General features: G+C 40.1%; 1 protein-coding gene across 9 annotated transcripts in view; it reads right to left on the bottom strand.

Annotated features, from left to right (window-relative positions):
* Positions 1–23,416, bottom strand: part of COL23A1 (collagen type XXIII alpha 1 chain) — a 381,168-nt gene that overhangs the window by 38,569 nt on the left and 319,183 nt on the right. For 7 of the 9 annotated variants that reach the window (XM_029583497.1, XM_029583501.1, XM_029583495.1 and 4 more), the window contains 5 exons: positions 19,418–19,444; positions 15,905–15,931; positions 12,358–12,384; positions 2,752–2,823; positions 1,833–1,949 (listed from right to left, as the gene is read on the bottom strand). In XM_029583497.1, coding sequence (XP_029439357.1) covers positions 1,833–1,949; positions 2,752–2,823; positions 12,358–12,384; positions 15,905–15,931; positions 19,418–19,444 — 270 coding nt within the window. The remainder of the gene's footprint in view (positions 1–1,832; positions 1,950–2,751; positions 2,824–12,357; positions 12,385–15,904; positions 15,932–19,417; positions 19,445–23,416) is intronic. The other 2 variants (XM_029583502.1, XM_029583499.1) reach the window with 1 other exon arrangement.

The following is a 23,416-nucleotide window of genomic DNA, read 5'->3' as shown; positions in this document are numbered from 1 at the left end:
AAACTTTGCGGTGGCTGACACTCCACTTCATCATCTCCCTTTCAGGAAGTAATTTCTCTTCCATTTCTTTCAAGCTGAACACTGGTGGTACACTGACCATTGAAAACCCATCAAGCCAGAGATGAAAACGCAGCACACGTCCACTCCGCATTTGCTACCGCCAGTGAAGAATTTCAATGGAGCTGAAATTGCAGCCAGGTGGAATTGCTTTAGTAGGTCAGCGTCCTGGAAAGGCTTTCTTTGTTCTCTATTCCTGGCTAATTTTTCTCTTCATTGACTCCAGCTGTGGTGAGGGTGAGGTTCATAACTCAGACAATTTTTCACACTTACTAAAGGTCTGGACAAGCAACCACCTAAAGCACGTTGTCCCCGCACTTTCAAACAGGCCATTGTCTGATGAAAACCCCTTTTAAAATCTATTTCATCCATATACACAGAAGAGACAGGGTGTAGGTGTATTACAGCTGTGGTAGTGGTTCTGTAATTCTTCAAACTGATCCCTGACAGAGAAATTACTGCAGGGCAGTTATTAACTAATTGGTGTTTCCCTGTGGACTACATATCTTCAAATTTACATCACAGCATACATGAGAAGAGAATATCCACAAACAGAATTACTAAGAAACAGGGCTAGCCAGGGAAGTGGTTGGAAACTAATGCTTGGTAGGACTGGGTACCATTACTGATGCCATTCTCCTGACTTGTGGGGAAGTGAACGAGAAGTTAGAGTTCATGAAGAGTCTGGGATATTACAACAGGAAGTCAAAATGGACAAAGATAAGATGAGCCATGAGGTTTTCATCTGCTATCACGTCTTAGGGTGTGGCCAAATACTACTGACCATAGAAATACAAACATTTTCCTTATGGGTGGCTAGCAATGTACATCTATCATTTAAAACTGGTCTGATGCATATATGACGTGGGTGACAAGAAAAAAAAAATAGATGATAGGTCAACAGAAGGCACGTTGCATGATAAATTAACTCTTGAACCTGGCAGAGAGACTACATGAGAAGCAGAAGGCGGCACTGTTTTCACACTTAGTGTCACAGTTATTGTTCTTTGTAGATGAAAATCTCTAGCCAGTCACTTGCAATACCTTAGGCTAAAGTATTTTGTTTTTTTGGAGTGCATCAAAGAATCATGGGTAAGTAACAGCAGCTGCCATATTTAAGGCTGAATTTCAGCTTCTCCATGATTTTCAAGGTTTAAGCTCGGACTCTTGCATATTAGAATAGGCATAAACTTGGCATATGAGCACACAACTTTTGGTTATTAACAGAAATGTCTGAACTCCATTCTGAGACATGTGTGATGCAGCCCAAGCTTCAGAAGCTGTTTAGTACTGACTTAAAACTGTAAGCAGTTTATAAAAGAAGTCTTCAGCTGCACTTGGCATTCTGAAGACACTTAAGGTGAAGAGTTGTGCATTCTGTTAAAAGATGGGCCTTATCTAATATAATGTAAACTACCCATCATTTGCTTTAAGATGTCCATCCGAAGTCTTCATTTGCAGCTCCACTGAAGTACTTAAAAGTATACCTTTGTGAGATCCAACTGGGTGATGTCCCCATAATGAGACATGTTGATGCTCTAAATATCAGAAATGTTGTGTCTGGCACACTGCTTGCTCAGGAGGATGATGCCTAGCCTATTTTAAGAAAATATATATCTTTACTAAGCCTCACATCAATTTGAAGTGCCACTTGTTTATTGGATGCTGCCACATACTCTCTCTTTCCCCTCTGTTTTGTGATGAGTGAACTCAACTTTTTGAACTAGACTAACATAGATTGCTATTGGACTTTACTTAAGAAGAACATTCCTTACAGGTTGACCTGGTGGTCCTCTTGGGCCATCTTTGCCTGTGTCTCCAGGGGGTCCTCTGGCACCTGGTGGGCCTGGAGGACCAGGTAGACCAGGAGATCCTGCTTGACCTTGATCACCCTGTTAAAAAAAAAAAAAAAAAAAAGTTTAAACAATATTTTTCAATGCAAAGACAAAACTCTAAACCATGCTGCACAGCATACAAAACCAAAACGCATATAGCAGAAAGACAGAAGCACTTCTAGCATATTGTTCTCAGCTTTCCTTTGGAATATTAGTCAAATATTTGAAAGGAAACCCAGTTGTTGTGAAACTATCGGGGAAAACGTGCAGCTTGCACCCATACCTGATATAAAAATAGTGCCCTGGATTCTTGCCTTATCATTGCCTTAATGATATGGCAACATTGAGGCTGAGGATGCAGTTGTGCCAATTAAAAAATATAAGGTCCAGAAAATTATATTTACAAGGAGGGAATCCAATTTTCAGAAAACAAACTTACTTGCAATGTATGGTCTTGTCAGTCCACAGTTTTAACCATGACTATGGGACTGATGTACTAAATTTTTTTTTTTAATCATATTCAGATTGGGAGAAAGCTTTGGAAAATCAGGGCCTGCCATTTCTGATTTTTTTTTTTTAATGTAGTTTCAAAAATATAAACCACATAAAAAAGCTGCATTATAAATACTGCAACATCAAGGTGGAGCAGTAGCCTTTTATCCCTTTCCCTAGAACATAAAATAAGAGGTGTTTTTTGGTTTTTTTTAAGGCGCTGCTGGAACTGCATTCTATGACTAGCTGGTTACATGCTACACGATTTTAATTCAAACTTTGGCTTCCAAAGTCAGGACTCCAGCGGTGCAGGAAAAGTCAGACGCTAGCATTAGAAACCAGAAACAACAGATTGCCATCAATCTACCTTAAGGATTCGTCGGTTAAAGACATGTTGGTCATTAGAGAGAAATCCATGATTGAGGCGTGGAAAAGCCATCTAGCCAGGAGAATGAGTCACAGGAAAGATGAGGTTGGGAAAAAAAGTGAGAAGAGTTTGTTTTGTACAGCGGAAATAAGGAATGACAGTAGAAAGAAACCTGCGCAGAACCATAGCAATGTCTTTATCAGGGCTCCAAGTTTCATCATATTTATTTATTTATTTATTTAAATTAATTTATATACCGGAGGTTCCTGTATAATATACATATCACCCCGGTTCACAAAGAACAGTAACTATCGCTACAAATAGCGGTTTACATAGAACAGAATAAAAGAAGTTTTACATTGAACAAAAAAAAAAAAAAAAAAAAAAAGAGAGATTGTTTTACAATATTGTACAGGAACCATGAAGTGACAAAATAGAGAAACTGTGCGTTGATATATAATGTCAAAGAGGAAAATTAAGGTGACCAAAAAAAAAAAAAAAGTTACTCCATTCTTAAAATGCAACTTCATACTCAATTTTGAGTCTGCAAGATGGGAATGTCCCCAGAAATTGTACAGTGCTAAAATCTAGAACTATACACTCTAGAAAACCTTTTAATTGAAAATGATTTTTCTCCAAGAATTAGGGCTTGCATGCAAGTTCCTTTCTAGTTGGTGAGGTTGAATTGTCTTTCTAAGATACTGTCCTGTGACATAGGAACATATTGCAAATGACACTCCAATCCTTTAATAAGACCTAAAATAAGATATATGAAATAACTCGCTATAAACACGCCTTCCCTGCTTATAAGGCCTAATTACCATGTTCTTTTAGCCTTCAGTTTTTATTTTATATATTTTTTGTAAAGAAAAACAATGCATTTTTGTTTTTGCTCTTTTCCCCTTATTCTCCATCTTCAGCCCTTCTATCCAGAGGAGTGGCTGGGGGTGAGGGTGCCTCCTCTGAGCTGTCTCCTGTCCCTCCCCTGGCTTAAGCACCTCCCCCTCCATGGAACACTGAGACCCAAACAGGATCCAAACTCAATCAGATCCACCATGTCTCAACGAATGAATACTACTGCTATCTGAGCCATAAGGCTGACCCAGAAAACAATGTTTTATTGAAAGTAATCTTAAATTTCCACCTAGATTTTTTTTTTTTAATCCATTCTGTATGAAATTATTTCTTTTTAAGTTTAGAAGTTTTGGTTTTAAAATACAGATAAGCCTAATCATCATTACTCATGAATGTCATACTGTCCCTAATGCAGTTTACACATTTTGACTCGGTGCGCTAAACTGCCTTTACAGCGTACACATTGCATAATTCCCAATATCCATTAAACTGCATAAGATATAGTCTTGAGAACATCTGGATTTATCTGTTTTTAAAACCGTACAGGACCTAAAATGTATATCCGCAACCAGCATGGCTACCATGCAGTCATTTGACCTCTGGGGAAAAAGCCCAGTACAATGAAATGAATATAGAAAGAGCCTGGTGGCTTCTTATTCCTTCTAGAATAACATGGGTAAAGATGGGCAGGGTTGAAAAAAAAACCAAAAAAAAACTCAATAGGCAAAAATGGATGAAAATCATTAGACGGGTGATCTGCAGTGGAGGCTAGCTTATGGAAACTTATTTTAATAAACTGTCTTTTGACCACGTTAAGGTTATGCATGCAATTTGAAGCAATGAGAATTTAATTGTGCAATAAAAATATGATCATTTTTATATCTGTACATTTTAGATTAGAAATTATCATCTAGTTCATCCAGTAGGGAGAGACCTTGTTTGGCAGTGATGCACAATGGCAGCTCACCAGCATAAAGCCATAGGAACAACAGAATTGTATTTTATTGTTTCTTGTTTTGTTTTGTTTTTTTACACTGATCTGGCTTTCTCTCAGCTGTAAACGTGCATTGGACAACTCTATGCTAGCACTCCATTAGGCATATATATTTATCTTTTTTAGCTTTTATTCATACTTATTCATTGGCAACTCAAGGCAAATTACATTTAGTTAGAATAGGTATAGCCCTGTCCCCAGAGGGCTTTCAATCTAAGGACCACCTGATTTACTAAGCATTTTTCCCCATAGGCACAGAATGGGAGAAAAGTCATAGCAAATGATCCCCTACGGTTATACCTGAGGCAACTGGAGAGTGATGGGACTTGTCCAAGGTCACAAAGAGCAGCAGCGGGATATGAACCCTGGGGTTTCCTTGGTTCTCAGTCTGCTGCTTTAAGGAGTAGGCTGCTACTTCTGAAGCAAGACAAATTGTATGTCATCATTACTAAACCATCTGGGGCTGATATTCAACCAGAGATAGCCAGATATGTAAGACTTATCCGGCTATCTAGCAGTTGGTGAATATCCAGTCAAGTTCAGCGGCCACTAAATAGCTGGATAAGTCACTTATCCGGCTATCTAGATGGATAAAAGGTGGGCGGGCAGTGGGCAGATTGGGGCAGCATTACTTAGCTGGATAACTTATCTGGCTAAGTAGTGGTATTGGGACTTAGCCGCATAAGTTATGCAGCTAAGCCTAGACCTGCTATTGAGCAGCCATGTAACACTTATCCTGTTTGTATGCTGACATTCAGTGGCACAGCCATGCCGCTGAATATCCAGCTAAGTTATTTAGCCACCTGGCCTCTCAATATCTACTCCTCAGTTGGTTGGGACGTGCTGTTTGTTTTAAAATGACATTAAAATATTAATGATATTTGTTGTATTATCGAGTCATTAGCCATTTGAAATGAGACCAAAAAAAGCAACAAAATGTCATTTGTCATTCATGTTGTGCCAAAAAATCGCTGCATGCTTTATTTGCAAAAGTACCCAGGTTGTAAAAAAATTTAAATTAAACATGCTAAAAAATGAATGAAAAAAATAATATACTTTTCAAAACAAAATGACTGAACTAACTGAAACAATGTATTTGCCCGTGCACATCCCTCTCAGTCAGACTGTATATTTAGGTCTCAAAAGCACATATGTGAAAAATAGAAAATATGGAGTTTGGATGTACAGTTCTGTTATAATTGCCTTACTCAATGTGCATGACTGCACCTTAAGCAGAAGTCAGTCCTTCCTTAGCATTTAATTCAGCATATTCGTAGCTTAAACTAGCAGGTGTGCAATGGAATGAATCCATGAATTTGCATATGCACATCACATTAAAACTGTACATGTCCTAGAAATGACGGGCAGAACTGGTTTCAATGCGTGCTCATTGCTGACCTTTTTGAATATAAGATCTTATTTACTAAGGGGTTGAATTAGCAGAAGTTTCAAACTTGTGAGCAGTAGCGCCAACCATCAACCCTTCAACCTCTTATTTATGATTGCCTATTGCATATACTTCTATGTCTAACCACCAGAGGGCAGCAAAACACAATGATTGTAACCTACTGGAATATTTTCTGTCACACGTGGGGGACAGGTACCTTTTGCTTTGGAGCGACCACAAGATTATTCTTTGGAGACTGGTTGGTTAGGGAAGGTGCTATCCAAACATCTATCTCAGACTACTACTGGTTATCATAATATTAATAAGAGATTATCTGACTGTGAGACGAATTGGAAGAAGTTGGTAAGAAAGTTACATCTTTGGAGCAGAAGGTGAATCAACTAAAAGCAAACAAATCTCTCTCCTTAAAAATAACACTATTTTGCATCAAAGAAATGAAACCTTTGAGAATTATGTATTTAAGGCTGATCAACTTTCCAAACATGACTTGTTACCTCCTAAAGAGGTTTTTTTTTTTATAAAGTGTTTGTTGGAGGTTTTTAACATCCTGGTAGGAATCCCTTCCTCCTATCTCTAAAGGGTTTTGTTGTTTTTTACGCCTCCAAAAAGTGATGTAAGAAAGGCTGAAAATGAGGATTTGGTGCCAGTCTCATCAAGAAGTTTAGATTTTACTGATTTCTTAGAATCATCTGGAGCAGTACAAGTGGGAACTGCAACTATAGCCATTTAACTGATGTTGGAACCCAACCCTAATTGAATACTGAAACTTTTCTTCAAACAGAGAGATTTGTTTTTCAGTTGCAAAATTAGAATTTTCCCAGATGAAGCTGCTGCAATGCAGAGAATATTTACTTTTAAAGCAGAGAGTATTACAATTGAGAGCAATGTTTTTTTTTTTCCTTAAGTATCCAGCAAAACGCTTTAATAGATATCAGAATGTAACATATATGGTTCTTGATCATGCACCCCCTGGCAGTGGCTCCAGAACAGCGCTCTCTTCTTTGGTTATATTGGCTGTGGCCCAGCACCCCTCTGGAGCTTATGCTGGTGGGATTTTGATGCCCCCAAAATATCGGTGCTCTAGGCAGCTGCCTATTTTGCCTAATGGAAGCACCGGCCCTGCCAGTAAACCAAATCAGTTAGGCCTGTTCTTTTTTCTCGCAGGAGACTCTGGGTGAGTGCCCAAAATTAATTTTTACTGGAGGTGTGTTCTGAATATTAAAAACGGCACAATTCACGGAAGTTCTTATCTCACAAGTGGATACAGTTCCTTCTCCCTCTGTACAAGGGTCTCTCTCGCTCTCTCTTTTGCCAGAACAAAGAAAAACTCTCACCCACCAGGTCTTGGACAAATGAGGTTCCCAGGTGGCCAGGGGTGCTCATTGCACAGAAAGTCCAAATCTTTCTCTCTCCCAGGGGTGAAGACACCAAGTGGGTGTCCTCAATACATTTCAGGATGGTCTTACTCACCGTTTCCAATATCTCTCTCGATCTCTTTTTCCTCTTGAATCCCAAGTTGGAAAGCTGGAACACTCAGCTCTCAATATTCCTGTCAGTGTAGGAAGACGGGGCAGCAAAACTCTTCCTCCTAGGTCTTCTAACCAAAATGTCTCTCTTCCTCAAAAACTGAGTCAAACACCAGAAGGTCTCTGCAGCAGGTCACCACCATTCTCCTGTCCACACAGGAGGTTGCAGAGGGTCCCCCCCCCCTCAGGGAGAGAGTTCCCTGCACCCTCACCCCAAGCAATACCCAGGAGTCTTGCAGTGTCAGTCAGTTAGTGGACTGGAAGGGCAGATCCCCTGACCTTGCCCAGGGACTGCAGGCAAGTGGTACCAGAGTCCAACGAAAGCAAACAACTCCAAACACCTCCTCTGACTTCAGAACCAGAACTGCACTGTCCCCAGAGCTCTCAGGAGAGAGCTGCTTATGAATCCCAGCAGAGGGGATGGCCATTCCAGCACCCTCAAAGGGGAGATTGTACATGAATGGTGCCTGTCACTCCCTATCCTTAGGTAAATGGAGTAAACCCAGGTGATGAACTCGGAGGGGCCACTGCATATAGTCTGTAACACAAGGTAACGGTGGCTCATCCCAAGCTAGAAGATAGAAATAAAGCTCAGAAATAAGGCATCAGAAGAGGAAGACTGGATGGGAAGAAGATTGGAATAATCCAGGCCAGATGGTACCAGAAGAAAGCACATCTTAAGACAGTGACAGGAGCAAGAAATGCTGAGCAGGGAGCAAGTATCTGTGCAGCCAAGCAAGATTGCAGTTATTCGTGGACCACAAACCTTTAGAGTCAGAATCTGATTACTCAATAGCCCTGCTGAGGCACCAGAACCAGGAAACCCCTATGGACATAACACATTGAAAAATGGGGGCACAAACATATTATCACATCTGTACTGCTATATAAGGTACACATACTAAAAACGAACAATGCACTGATGATATCTAAATGCATGCTGCATGGAGCAATTTTGCTAAGTAATTTATTCTCCATCAGAGTCGGTCCCCCAACATACTTTGTCAATATTAAAAAAAAAAAAAAAAAAAATAGGTGTTAACAATGACATAGATTTTCATAGCTGGAAATATTTACTTAATTTGGTGGATTTGCCAGTTTTAATGACATTGATGAAAGTGGGATTCTCTCATGTAGCTCTCACATTTCTCAACACTTTAAATAAGGTAGCTTATCTGGACAGACTTGAGTACAGACTTGAGTTCAGACCCCTATCAGACAGGGCCGGAAGGTCCTAGGTGCCACAGAGGTGGAGTGGGCTCATACCCAGGGAGGGAGGAAGGAAAACCACCTGTCACAACAGAATTGTCCCCTTGTGGGCAAGATGCAGCACCGAGGATGCATCTCAGAAGATGTGTAAAGAATGCTTAATGATGGCCTCAGATATGAACATATGGACATATATCGACAGGTAGCTATAAATATAGATAGATAATGCACACAAATTTTCTCCTAAATCTTATAGCTAAAGACACAGTTCATAAAATCTGTACACAGTGACACTAATTACAGACCCAATTGTCTCTCTCTCTCAGCCTTTGATCACTAATAGCATAAAAAACAACAGTGAAATAAATGATGAGTTATTTAATTCTAGAATCCAGTTGGGTTCTAACAATCAATAAACAGAATACCCCAAATGAGCTAGAATGGCTCCAACCTGAAATAAAAGAAAAGCAACAGGCAATCCTGAGCAAAGTGAAGGAAGGAAGCAATACAGAGAGAATGATCAAGATGAGACATCTGTTTGATTTAGAGGAGCTTTAACATCAAAGGGCACATCTGTCATTAATTGTGCAATTATGAGCCTGCTCCATTGGCCAGCCTTTGCTCCCTCTGAAGCCAGAATACATCATCATCAGTTTTGAAATGCCCATAAAAATTAATTTGGGTAATTAAAAATGAGGAAGAAAATGCCATTCATCTTTAGTTTATATCAAATGCTTTGTAAAAAAAAATCATAAGGCCATCACATTTATCAGTAGAGCAGAATAACTTTACTCAATTTGGAGAGAAACCAAAAGCTTCAGTCAGCTCTGCAGACAAAAAAAGCCATGGCCGCCATGAAGGAGTTTGCAGTCAGCAGGGCTAGGAAGTCACCTTTTCCTATTTTGCTTCCAGATGTGGACATCAGATACTTCTGGTAGCATGCAATCACCAGCAGGGGCCAGCAGTAGTCATTTTCTGCCAATGTCAAGTCTAAAACTTTTTGAGCTCATTGGAAAAAAAAAAGTGGAAGATGGAGGCTGCTGCTGGATCCGACCCAGTACCTTTTTTTTTTTTTTTTTTATTTAGAAATTACCATTGCAGTGCAGAGTTCCAATGGCTAAGCCACTGGATTAGCCTCGCTTCCTTCTTTTTCAATCAACTTCGTGCTAGGACCTGAACCTGCACATAGTATAAAAAGTGACGATTTGCTAAATTTCCATGTATCCACTGTTTTAACTGATATACTGTATATTTTGTATATCAGTCCAGAGCTCTATTCAACATTTCGAAAGAGAAAGATGGATCCACTGTAATTAGTCTAAACTTATCTATTTTATTCGCTTGGGACAGTGCGCATTTAAGCACTCATTCTGGGACAAGTCGTGGATAAACCTCGTTAGATTCCAACTAGCTATGGCAGAAAGTGCGCCATGGCCTTCAGGAAGAATTCTTGTAATCACCTAAGAAAATGAAGCAGGAATAGACATAGAAAGGTTGATATTCAGTTCCACTTGGCTGGATAAGTCCAGACTTATCTGGCTAAGTGGCACTGTTTGCATATTGGACTGCGTTGAGCGGCTGCCATTTAGCTGGATAACTAAATCCATTTAGCCTTCTATCCATAACTTTAATTTTCCTCTCAATCGTTCCAAATATGTGCACCTTGTACCGTGACTCCTTTATTTTTAGCCAGGTCCTTTCCTAGAACTGCATTCTTTATTGTATTCTTTGTTCTTTAATCCCCAGTTTACATGATCCAAGTTTATCCACCTGTTCGATGTAATTGCATTAGGTCATGACTGTTTAATGTTATAATGTAAACCGAATTGATATGTAACTTTGCTACATGAATTTTGGTATATAAAAATGTTAAATACATAAATAAATAAATAAATAAATATTTATCCTACCAAGTGGTGGGCATGACGAGGTGTTCCAGAGCGTGGCTACTTATCCAACTAACTCAGCCAGATAAGTGGCAATACTCAGACTTATCCAGCTAAGCTGTCGAGCAAGTCCAAAGTTAGCTGGATAAACCAATCTTTCAATATTCCCCCCTGACAAATGCTCAACCTTTTGTGCTTGCAGATTTTTGCCTGGACAAAAATGGAGGCCTTCTAGCGTGGGGCTAAACTTTAGCCGACGAGTGTGTATGTATTGAACATTCTTCGGATAAAGCTATGTTTATATAGGTCTTGCTGGAAATATAGCAGTCCTAACGTTATCCGTGTATGTTCAGCAGGAGACCTGTACACTAAGTCCTGCTAAATATCCAGGACAAGTAGGAACCTTCGTTTTCAGGTTTTATTTTATTTTTCCCCAGGAATTTATCAGTGTTTGTTAGAAGAAAAAATAATTGGGAGAAAAATCAGTAGAAAAAAATGGACTTGTAAGTTTTCCCACTGATTTTCTACCATTTTCGTTCATTATAATAATAATAATGAACACTGAAATTCCCAGGAAAAATAAAATAAAAAAACTGAAAATGGAAGCCCCTAAGGGCAAGTTACGTGCATAACGTCACATGGGTAAATTTGTCGGCTGCCCTGTCATTGAATATTGACCTCCTAGTTTTTAAATGCTGAAAGACTGGATGATTCAGGAGGTGGGCTTGGGTCGGGGGAATAAGCCTCACACACATATATACAGACTTTCCTAAGATACATGCATGGTTTCTCCCAACTAACCCCTGTCGCAGATACAGTAGATGAAAAGTAGGGGTGTACATTTGTAGAGTGAAAGCTTTGGTGAATATTCTAAGAGAAACTACTTGGTGTTTTCTCTGAAAATGTATTAAAGTTGCATGGATACAACAGTACCTGCGTATCGTGCCACTAGGCAATTTCATCAAGTGACCCTTCCATTACTTTACTACACTTGTAATAAAGCAATTTTTTTAGTGCACATGCTAATAAAAGTACTCTAATTCAAAGCATACAAAACTTTTTTGTTTGCACACATTGGCCCCATGGTTAAATATATTTGTGTTTTAAGTAAATTAGATCACAATTACGTACAAAATTACAAAGGGCAGTGGGAGCGCAATGGGTTGGTATGATGAATGAGCAAACTGGACACCCATAAGCCTGGTATTTTAATTTCATTAGTAGTTCTTTTAGATATGATTGCTAATGGATAAAATAGTTGTTGCTGTTATTGTGCAGACTGCAAGATTGGGTAAAGGTCCTGATGGATACAGGCACCCCCTGAAGCAGATAACAGAGCAAATGGTAAACAGCAGAATACAGATACAGTAAGTACTGATTTATTGAGTGACAATTTTTATGTGCAGTATAAAAATAGATTGCAGTGAGACCTATGATTATAACGGGGCTCCGTTACCACAGGAAGTAAAGCAATGTCCATGTCCGAGGGCCTCATTATATTTGTGATTTAATAGCAGGTATAACATGCATCATTAGGCTAATCAAAGATATCAAAACTGTTACATCCAACAGAAATAATCAAGAGTCAAGACAGAGACCCTCAGACATCTTAATGATGAATGCTATAAGGTCCGTTTAGTCCTCCTTATGTTCCTCACAACGGTACCAGTATACCAACACGCACATAAGAAAAAAAAAACAGTAATTATTTGTTGCTATAATACTTACCCTTGGGCCGGCGTCTCCTTGGTCCCCCTAAATATCACATAATACAAAAATAATTTATGTTTCTGCAACAATTATGACTCTTGGATTGGTTAGGGGGGAGTCAGATTAGTAGGTCTCCATATCATTTATTGCAGATTGGGTTTACAGGTTATATTGCTACTGCCACACTATTTATAATTTACTTTAGGCGCATTTGTTATAGTTTAATAGGAGAGAGGCAAACCTCCCTCCCCCCCCAAAAAATTGGAGAATCCTTTCTGCTTGTGTGTTATTTTCTTCTGCCTTGCAAAGGGGATTTAAAAGCACAAAAAGCCAAGCCACAAACAACTTCCCCAGAGGAAAGCTTTCTGGTTTATAATTGATTAGTCACAGTGCACTATGTCAAATAAGCCTGCCCCAGTGCCATATATTTTTAGTTTTTACAGATCATGTGCGTGCTTGCTGTTAGTAAGTAATTTGTTGTGGTCCATAGGACGGCGTTAGCCAGATATTTTGATGAAACCTGCACCGTGTCTCGGAGTAAAAGGGTAACTTTACACCATCATTTTCTGTCCTTCCCACTAAATATGCAGCCTTGGGCAAATCACTATCTTGCAGAGTTTCCATATATCGGACTATAATTGACTATTAAATAAAATATGGGTGCAGTTTTCAACACTGTTTACCAGGTAAAAAGCTACGTCTTTTTATCCAGGGAAAAAAAAAACCTCTTTGAAAATTGTCCTCTCCCACTGTGAGTAAAAGTAGCTAACCCTGCATGAAAAAAAAAGGGGGCATGGGTTTGGTCTGGGAAGGTTATGCTCGATGATTTCATTTTGAAATCCCTGAAGTACTTTCCGTTACATAAGTCTGCTCTCATGCGGTGCACGGTAGCTTAAATTTTGAAGGCGTGGCTCGTGCAAAAATTCCCACCTACGCGCACGTGCAATGCAGATTCTAAAAAGCTGCAAAATGCGTTTATATTTACCTGTGCACGTGTAAGGAATAAGGGGGCAGAAAAGGGGTGGGAATGGGCGGGGCATGGGCGTTCTGTGGGTGGGGAAAAAACGTACGCATGTAAATTTGTATTTTAAAACTGGAGGCTTCAGTGCGCGCATTCGCTTGTTATCTGCATAACTTTACTTCCGCTCCTGATGAGGAGCAGGTCTGTAGATCTCGAGTTTTAGGGCTTATAGGACAGGATGAGGGCTCCGGGTCAACAGGGGAGCGTGCAGGATAAAGAACCAGAAAGGTCTGAAAAACCTCGCTATTAACTGGACAAAGTGGTGGACTAATTGCAAAACTGGGAATGTGCTTTTGCTGTGACCATGCTTTGAAATTTGATGATGTATACGTGCAAAAGCCATCAAAGTCCCATGGAAGACACATGCATGCTAGTTGTGCTTGAATAACCCCTTAAAATTAGGAGCATACTTTTGTGTGGTTGGTGCATTTTAAAACATGCACACGCAAGTGTGTGCACGATTAAACATTCCAGCGTATCCTTGCTGGTGCACGCATGCTCATTTTAAAATCAACCTCTTTGTGGGCAGTTTCCCTTTTAAAATAAGCTTGTGGGGGGCGGATCCAAGATGGCGTCTGTGGGAGAAGTTGGCGTGTGAAGCTCCTGAAGCGCTGTTTTCTCTGGTACTTTTTCCTGTTTCTTGGCTATTGAAAGATGCCACATACTAAGCGTAAGGGCAGGGTAAGAGAGGGTGCCCTGAACCCTGTAAGACCCGCGCTCATACAAACAACGCTGACGGGCTTCCAGCCTCAACTGGAGCTTATACCCCCGGAGTATCCCACTGAGCAAATGGGCGGGGAGCAAGCGCTCTTGCTCTAGGGAGACACCACTCTAAGTCCCGGGGCCCCAACAACTCCTACTCCACCAGGTAACGCCGAAACAGCTGCTGACCCAGGCCCGCTCAGAGGACGGATGGCATCGTTAGAAGTCAGCCCTATTGGGGAGGGAGCAGCTGGAAGTATGGCGGCATTAGAAAGAACGGGAGGTCCTTTCATCTCCTCCCCAAAAGTGGAGGGAATTATCGGCGAAGTCCGAGCTGGAACCGGCAAAATGGAAGCCGGAACAGTCATGAGGAGAGCTCAGCCTCAAAGGATCCAGGACACTCAAGGTATCTCTCTATCGCAAGTAATAACTTTTCTACCATTTGCACCAAGCGAGAAACCAAAAGTTGTTACTATGGATTCGACATGGCAGGCGATAATGTCGATGCAAAGTGCCATAGTAAACTTGTCTACAAATATAAAAGAAATGCAGATGGTGTTATATAATTTAACTCCTGAAATAAACCAGCATTCTGTGAATTTGTTAAAAGCAGAAGAAGAAATTAACCAGATAAAGAATGTTCAGCTTTCAATAATTAAAGGAGAATTTGTGTTGGAGAAGAAAGTGGAAAGCATAGAGAATTCTGTAAGATACAACAACTTAAGGATTTTAAACTTTCCCAAGTGTAAAATGACTTCCCCAAAGGAACAATTAAAGAACTATTTTCAGGAAGTATTATTACTACCATCTGATATGTTACCGGTGATATCGAAGGCATATTTTCTTTTGAAGAAAAATGAGCAACAAAATGAAAACCTACCAGAAAATCCACCAGTAAATGGAACTTCGTTAAATGTTACAGAACTGATAGAGACTTCCTATATTCTCAAATTGAAATGAGGAACCTTATTGGTAAAATTTAAATTCTCAGAAGATAGAGATAATGTATTAAAATTATTTCTAACTAAAAGATCTTGTTTATATTTGGGGCAAAAATTGTGGGTTTACCCTGACATCTCTAAGGAGACTCAGATATGACGAAAAAAGTTCTTCTTGCTGGCTAATCAGGCCAGAACTTTTGGTATACAGTTAAATATCACAGATTCCCTTGTAAATGTATAATGAAAGTGGATGGAATAAGATTTGTTTATTGTGAGCCTGAACAGCTAGAGAAATACTTAGAGAGTGGACGGAACCAAGAGACTGAGCAAATTATGTCATCCTCTTAGTTGTAGGGTAAGAAATAGTTTACTCTGATATCTCCCAGTTTTTGAAAGTGGTTTATTTGGTCTTTATTGCTCTAAAGTAGGATCCTCTCTCTCATGTTTGGTAACAGGGAGATGATTATATTTTGCAAATGACTAATGTATAGAATATATATTTATCCTAATTTAGGGTAATATATACTGTGATATTCTATGTACTCCTGAATTATGTTTATTTGCATTTGAATTTGTATTCAAATTTGAAATTTCTAAAATTAAAAAAAAAAAAAAAAAAAAGCTTGTGAGCTTATAAGTACAAAGTACCCACAGGTCTGCAAGCTAGCCCTGGGGTTCGAATATTACCCCCTTAAGGTTGCTCTTTTTCTTTCTTGAAGGCACTATGCCAATCTGGCATAAAAATAATAGTCTGATTTTCAAACCCAGAGATGGGTGCATGTAGGTTTCATCATGTTAAATTATAGACACACTTTGAATGAAAGCAGCTATACAAATATAGTTATATTATCTTTATTGGCAGCTTTTTGTGGGGTAAATGTTTTGTGCAATGGAATCTTACCTTTTCCCCTTTTGGTCCTGGAGGACCCTGTAAAAGGAAAAACAAAAATCTGCTTTATTATAGCTTTAAAGACACCAGTTATTTACCCAAAGTTTATTCACTTTAAACATCCTGGGCTCCAATGAGCAGTAATTTTATGCACCTGTTTTCCTTCCAGTTCTATTCTAGCAATTACATGTGGAATACATTCTTTAAACCCCACGGTATTCAGATGTCGCATTGTAAAGACTTACCATTGCGTACAGAAACTGCGATGACAAACATTACCCTAAACAATCAAAGATGTTTATATCCACCAGACAGTCTATGAGAAAAATATGCTTTCAGCTAACTATTTTTGCCGCAGAGAGGCACTTCAGTCCTGCACTTGCGCTGAGACCGATAAGGGCATTCGGTAGGGGAGAATTAAGAGATGTTGAAGCTTCTCCAATGGGAACTAGATTGTCCCTGCATCTTGTTTTCCTGCCAAGCAGTGATGGGAGTGATTTTCACTGATCTGCCTAGTAGCAAAGTTCCTGGATACATTGGTACCTCTGTAAATTAGGTGAATTTTCGATGAGTGTTTGCTAAAAGGTAAACAGGAACTTTCCCCCTGCCATTTATGCAAATGGGGCTGGGCAGGGGAAAATGGCCAGGTCATTTTGTCCCCCATGTCCTGCTCCCCCTCCCAGGAATGTCTGTCCGGAAGAGCTGAATGTAGCTGCCTTGTGAAAAGGGATGACTAGATTTATCCACCCCTATACACAAGGCAATCTTCACCCTGGAGGTTCTCGCCAGCTATCTCCTTAGCTAACCAGCCAGATCCTTTTGAAAAAGCCATCAAAGAGGACAGACTATCCAGCATAGTAACTTTTACCAGTCTGAGCAAGATTCAAACTGGTAACTTAAATGTGAAATTCTATCCATCCTGCAACCAGAACTAGTCTATAGAGGCAGTCAGGACATTTGTTTTGCATATTATTTTAATTGTATATGTTTAAAATAAAGTCAAGTCAATCCAGGGCCAGTCTGGTGGTTCAGTGTAAGGTTGCATGCAGAGGACCTGGGCTGGATTGCTGGGTCAGTTCTGCTCCCCAGGTCAGCCGGAACTGAGAATGTTGCACGGGCAGTGTTCACAGCATCTTGTGGAGATGGGGGCAACCAGTGGCCAGATTTAGAGCCCATGAGTGCAGTGCCGAGGAGAAATTTCCTAGGTAGATGAGAGTGAAGGCTCATAATGCTGAATCTTGGCCCCAGTTCTGAAAGAGCTAGAAGTCCAAAAATGAGCAGGAGAAAGTTGACAGGAACTCTCCTCCCCTCCAAAGAAATGATCACTTAAGCCTATGAAACCCGACAATCTAAAACATCTTCCCTTTCTTTTTTTGCTTTACCTGTTGGCCAATGAATCCATCACTGACAGAGTCTCCGTGGAATTTTCAAAAGTGCCGGGATTGGTAGATATTCTAAATGCTCATAAAGAGCACAACACGCTTACGTCGTCGTCTTTGGAACCAGGCAGACACAGTAACTGCTTAACTGTACAATTCAATGTCACTGCAGCTTTCTGGAATCCTGAAAATGCACAGCTGAGGGGCCTGTCCCATGCCTCTCTGTGTCTCTTCCATCTGAACGTGAATTTGAGAACCTCATGAATATAAAATAGCTGAGAAACTTTAAAACTTCTAGAGGAGGCTGCTTGCTGTATTCTGTTCACTGTGCAAGGGCCTTTAAAGTGCAAAGAGCTAGTATTTTTAAAAATCTTACACCCTAAGCAAATTACAGTTTTATTGCAAAGTTGCTTTGGTTAATTTATTGTCAGTTGGGGTTCCAGCGGCTGTATTGGTCTTGGAGCTGGAGGCTCTGGAGAGTGCAGAACATGGGTCAGCAATCATGACATGTGTCAGACTGTGGCCACCTGAGAAAATCTGACTCCCTGCTAGAAAGCACTGCCTAAAGGAAACACCAGCCTTAACCTAGTCCTGCCCTCTGCAAGGCTTCCCTCTACTTCCAGGAACTGGGATAGGACAGGAAGGCAACTAAATTCTAGAGCCAGCACAGGCATGAGGCGCAGTTGCAGACAGGGCAATCACTGGACAAAATGGTGCTCCAGCAAGGGTTCTTTTTAGTGTTCTCCTTCCCTTTTGGGTTTGTGTGTTTGCAGACTGACTCCAACAGGCCCCCTTCTCAGCTTGGCACCCAAGCTGGTTGCCATTCTTGCTTATTCCTTATGACAGCCCTGTTTCCAGAGCCTGTACACCAGCCCCTCTTGGTTCCTCCTTAGAAAGTAGCGTTTAGTCCCAGGCAGAGCAGAAAGTGAGAAAGGAAGGCGATACTGCTAGACTCCCAACCTAAGAAAGTTACAGGCAATGAGAAAGCGAGACTATCAAGATATGAAGGCGGTGAGAAACACCATGGAGAGGGGAAAGGGGGTGGGGTGAGGGTTGTTGAGTTAGAGAGAGAGAGAGAGAGAGAGACCCTATCACCAACACAATCGGCATGGGATATTTTCTGATTCTGCCCTAAACATGCTCTAGGAATGCCTTCCTTAAATGCAGCTAAACATACAATGCAGCTATACTTGTGGCATATCAAGAAAGGGCAATTTTCAGAAAGCCAATTTACATGTGCAAACCACTGCTTACCCACAGAAATAGCTTTAAAAATCTTCCTCCCCAAGTACACTTCTTTTACTTAATTTGCATTTCTTATTATTCCAAGCACAATTTTTAATTGCCACCGTGGGCTGGGAGGTGGAGATTTTCCTGGATAAACGTAACAGATGTGAAACTGACAATCTTGCTAATGTAGTTTAGTTATAGAAGCACAAGTGTTTTCAAAGGAAGAGTTTTAAACATTCCCTTGCCTTCACGTAGTCTCAGGTCTGCAGATCATTCAATGAAGAATATGGTCTAATCAGCTCAATAATAAAATAAGATGAACACAAAATAAAAACAGAGTGGTGCATGCATTTGCCACTAATAACCATGACTGACTTCTTCACTGAAAAGTACATTTAAAAAAAATATATTTTTATGATCTCCATATATGGAAACTAAAATGCAGTTGGCTGCATTCTTTTTCAGGACAGGTTCACTTGCATACATGGTCCTGGAATTCAGATTTCCCTCCCAAAAGCAAAGTCTGTAAGTCCATGCATGCCCTGGCATAAAAATCAGGCCTCGATCAACCTGTCCTCAAAAATTAAAAAAAATAAGAGAGCCATGACAACCCTCTGATGACTGCATATAATTATCTATGAGATACTTGTATACCTAGCTCAGGTTGACTTTTTAATTTTTTTTAGCTGAAGCGCCTTGCATAAAATGCTGTTTAAAATACTAAGTAAATCAGTCCAGCATGCGCTGACTTTCTATTAGCCATGGTGATGACGATTATCATTATTCTTATACATTCCGTACAGTATGGTGCTTTCTCAAGACACTCCACACTGGACATAGAATTCAATTAACTGCATCAGTGCATCGCTCCATTCAGGTCAGATAATGAATGATAATGTTTTTATTGGCTACTTACTGGATTGCCATCCAAACCAAGTGGTCCCTAAAAAGAACAAAACATACATGAAAAAGAAGCAAAAAGTATTTATAACACAACATTACCCAAAGCTGCACAGAAAACATTATACACAAAGATGACACACACACAACACATTTAACAACAATTATCTTAAGAAGTTAAAGAATGAAGTGATTGAAGAATAAGTGGATTTACAGAGAAAACAAACATATATGAGGGTAGAGGGGAAACAATCGTATTTAGAACAAGTTTAGAGAAAGATAAGAATGGCAGCTATGTTAAGTCCCTCAACTGCTGCCCTCGGCATACCCCATTTAAAATAAATAAATAAATAAATACATACATACATAAATAAATAAAAGCAAGCCATCCAGCTTCTACAGCATTTACTAAAATTAATATTCTGCTGCTCTTCCATTTCCATAAGAACATAAGTCGTGCAATACTGGACCAGATCGAAGGCCCATCAAGCCCAGGATCCTGTCTCCAATCATTGTCAATCAGGTGGCATGTACCTAGCAGTACCTTAAAGAATAGGCCCAATTCTTCTTGCTCGTAATGAAGGATAATCAGTACAGATCCCTGGGATATTCCACTATTTATCTTTCTCCACTGCACAGAATGACCATCCAGTCCTACTCTCTGTTTCCTATCTTTTAGCCAGTTACCACTTACCAATCTACAATAGGATATTGCCTCCTGTCCTATGTCTCTAACTTCCTGAGGATTTACTCATAAGGAACTTTGTTAAATGCCTTTTGAAAATCTAGATACACTTTATCAACTGACTCACCCTTGTCCACATTTTTTATTAACCCCCTTCAAAAAGATCTAACAGATTTGCAAGACAAAACTTCCATTTGTTAAATGCATGTTGGCTCAGCCCCATGAATTTATGTCTAATCCATATGGTCAGTAATTTTGTTCTTCAGAATAATTTCTACCATTTTGCCCAGCACCAATGTGTCAGGCTCACTGGTCTGTAGTTTCCCAGATCACTCCTGGCTCCACGATAACAATTCATCATGTTTTGGCCAGTAAAGTAAAACCACTTGCTGGCATTCAATAGCACTGTAAGCCACAATGTCCAATTTCTAGATTTGCACAATATCCAAGCATATACTTTTCAAAGACCCACAGAGTTTGGTGTTTGGTAGCATTTTAGATACTTTATAATCACAGAGGTACAAATGACTTTGCAATAGAAGGATCAGGTGTGATTTCATCCCCCTAGTCCATAGGAACACAGTCAGAGGAGGCTGCTGTTCTCCTTGTAAGTCTTTGCTCTCTCTTTCTTGGATAGAGGGTCTCTCATGCAGTTCTGCCATTATGTCCAGTTACTTCAGTGAAAATACTCAGAATACAGACCGGTCATGGTTTAAACTATATAATTACTAAGTAAAACCAAAAGAAGAAAAAATTAAAAGAAAACTTCTCCTTTGTTTATGGTTTTGGTGTTTCGATGGCATTGCAAATTTTGGTTGGCTGATAATAAGCAATCCAGCATGAGGACCTACTCACTGTAAGAGGCTTTGCTTTACCACTTTCTGTGCACCAGATTCTTCAGCAGGCATAAACCAATGAGAAGAATGCCTTCCTCTGACTATCTAAAAATATAAGACCGAGTCCATGTGCAGCCGATAAAAAAAAAGACAACTTATTGCATTCCCTATCAATGAAGTATAGAAGCATGAATCCTGCAGATGGGAGATGGGGGTCATGCCATCCCCTCCCCCCAACCTTTGATTTTAATCACTAATTGTTTTTGTAACTATTTCTATGATTTTATTTTCATAGATCCTTATTTTTTTTTGTTAATTTCCCCTCCAATCTCTTCCCCCTTTTCCCGTGACATTTTTCCTGAAGCTGGGAAAAGCAGACAGTAATCCATTAATCTCTACAGCTCTGCTAGAGCACCATAGAATAATCAGCTCTGTGGCTGATCTGTGTGCTGAATCTAGAAAATTCCAGAGTAATGCTATGAGCAGTATATTTCACATATTTGCTTCAGAGGGCATAAATGACTTGCACCTGAATTCTAATCATCATCATTTGATTTCATGTGTTTCCATTGTGCAAGCTTAAAGTCTGTTACAACAAATCGATAGGTTATACATTGAATAAATCAATATAAAAGAGCAAACTGGAAGTAAGAGTGGCATGCATAGCATAGATTTGATTGGGGCAGGAAAGCTGCAGATAGTAACATTCATGAAGGCAGTAGTTTCCTAGATCAGGAAAGAAAGTGCCATGAAGTTCAGTTTGGAGGCAGAGCATGCCTGCCATGTATATTCAGAAGGAAGGTTCAAAAAAGCCATGTTTTCAGTAATTTTCTGAAGACTGTCATAATGCTGTTACACACCTTAAGCATCATTTGGAAAAAATGGGCTTAAACTCCCAAAAGTATTATTACAAGAAGAATTTCTAATCGTGCCTTCTTGCAGAAAGCTGGACTGTACAAAGACTGTTTGATGCCAGCGTGAGCTTGACTCAGACACAAGGAGCTTCTACTTCCTATTATTTTTGTGACTACAAGAGACCGCAGACACTAAAATAAACTTGACCACAAGAATCCACTGTCCTCAACTGAGAATTCTGAAAGCGATGCTAAAAGCATGCGTCACTTAGGGCTTGTTTCAATCAAAAATCTCTTGGGACATATTTGGCAAAAAAATTAAAATAAATAAAAAATGTTTATTATGGCCTGGAAAGAGATATTTGGTGCACACAGGAAAAGGAGGAATCACTGAGGAGCTGATGTACTAAAGGTTTTCTCCTATTTTCTGTCTGTGGGAGGAATGCTTAGTACACAGGGCCCCCGAACACCATCCACTCTGTCTACAGCAGTTGCCATGACTTCCTATGGGAGCAATTTTGACACACAGAGCATTTGGCTATACACTTTTAGAAAAAAATAGGCAACCTAGTCACAACAGATTGTCTTCTTTTCCTCGGTCACATAATATCTCTGAGAAAATGTCCCTGCCCCTTATAAGTGGTGTCTAGAGCCCTCTTCCACTGAGGAGCTTCACAGTGCCTCTCTCTCTCCCTCTCACAGAGAAGGTCCCAGGGAGATTTAACAGGCGTAAAATTCCAGGGTGGACGTTCAGAAGCGTGAGAAAGAGTTCTAGTAGAGTTTGGTGGAAAGGGTACCCTGCCTAGGAGAGCCACCAGAGTCAAAGAATGATGCAGCCAACATCATCCTGGGACCCAGGGGAGTGAGAGGAAGAGAAAAGGAACTGCCAAACTGATACTGGGAGGACATCTTTTCCAAAGAGCTGACCTGTTTGAGGGAGAGTAGGAAAGACTGTGATTTTTGGTTTTGGTATTGAGGATTCTGATGCAGTATTGGTGCACTGCTCTTACTATTTTGCACTTTGTTTTTTTTTTTCTAAAGATTTTATTTTGAACAACACCTGAGAGTGAACGGTAAATTTTTCTCTTACTGTCTCATGTGCAGAAGACCCCCTCGGCGTGATTAAACCCTGAGGGCCTTGAAGACTTGTGTTTCCCCCCCCCCTCCCCCCATAAGGGAACCCTGGGGACAGTCATGGGGTTTTGCATGGTCCGTGGACCTCCTGTGTGTCTCCTCCCCTGCCCAGACCCACTATCCTGTCTCCAACAATGACCAATCCAGGTCACAAACACTTGGCAGGATCCCAGGGGTTAGATAAAATTAAGAATTATGAATGTTTCTGAAAGATGCACACAGGGATTGTAGCCAAGTTTGTTCTTAAGCTTTGATGGCTGGTGCTACGGCTCACAAGTTTCAGTTTGTGCTAATACCATCCTTTGTTTGCACGTGCTACTGAGTATCCAGTACAGGTGCGTATAGTTTTAATTGAAGCACAATAAAGAACCGTGAAAAGAAAAATAACCTGTCATTGATAGGTAGCTGAGTTTATCTATACAACTTAAATGCATTAGATGTGCAAGTATTTCACCATCAGCCACTGGAAATTTCTGACTTCAGTTTAACAGTGTTTCAGATCTTAT

Source organism: Rhinatrema bivittatum, chromosome 18 (genome assembly GCF_901001135.1).
Source record: "Rhinatrema bivittatum chromosome 18, aRhiBiv1.1, whole genome shotgun sequence".
NCBI classification, from domain to species: Eukaryota; Metazoa; Chordata; class Amphibia; order Gymnophiona; family Rhinatrematidae; genus Rhinatrema; species Rhinatrema bivittatum.
Note: the sequence above shows the minus strand (reverse complement) of the source record. Positions and strands in the feature narration are given on the sequence as shown.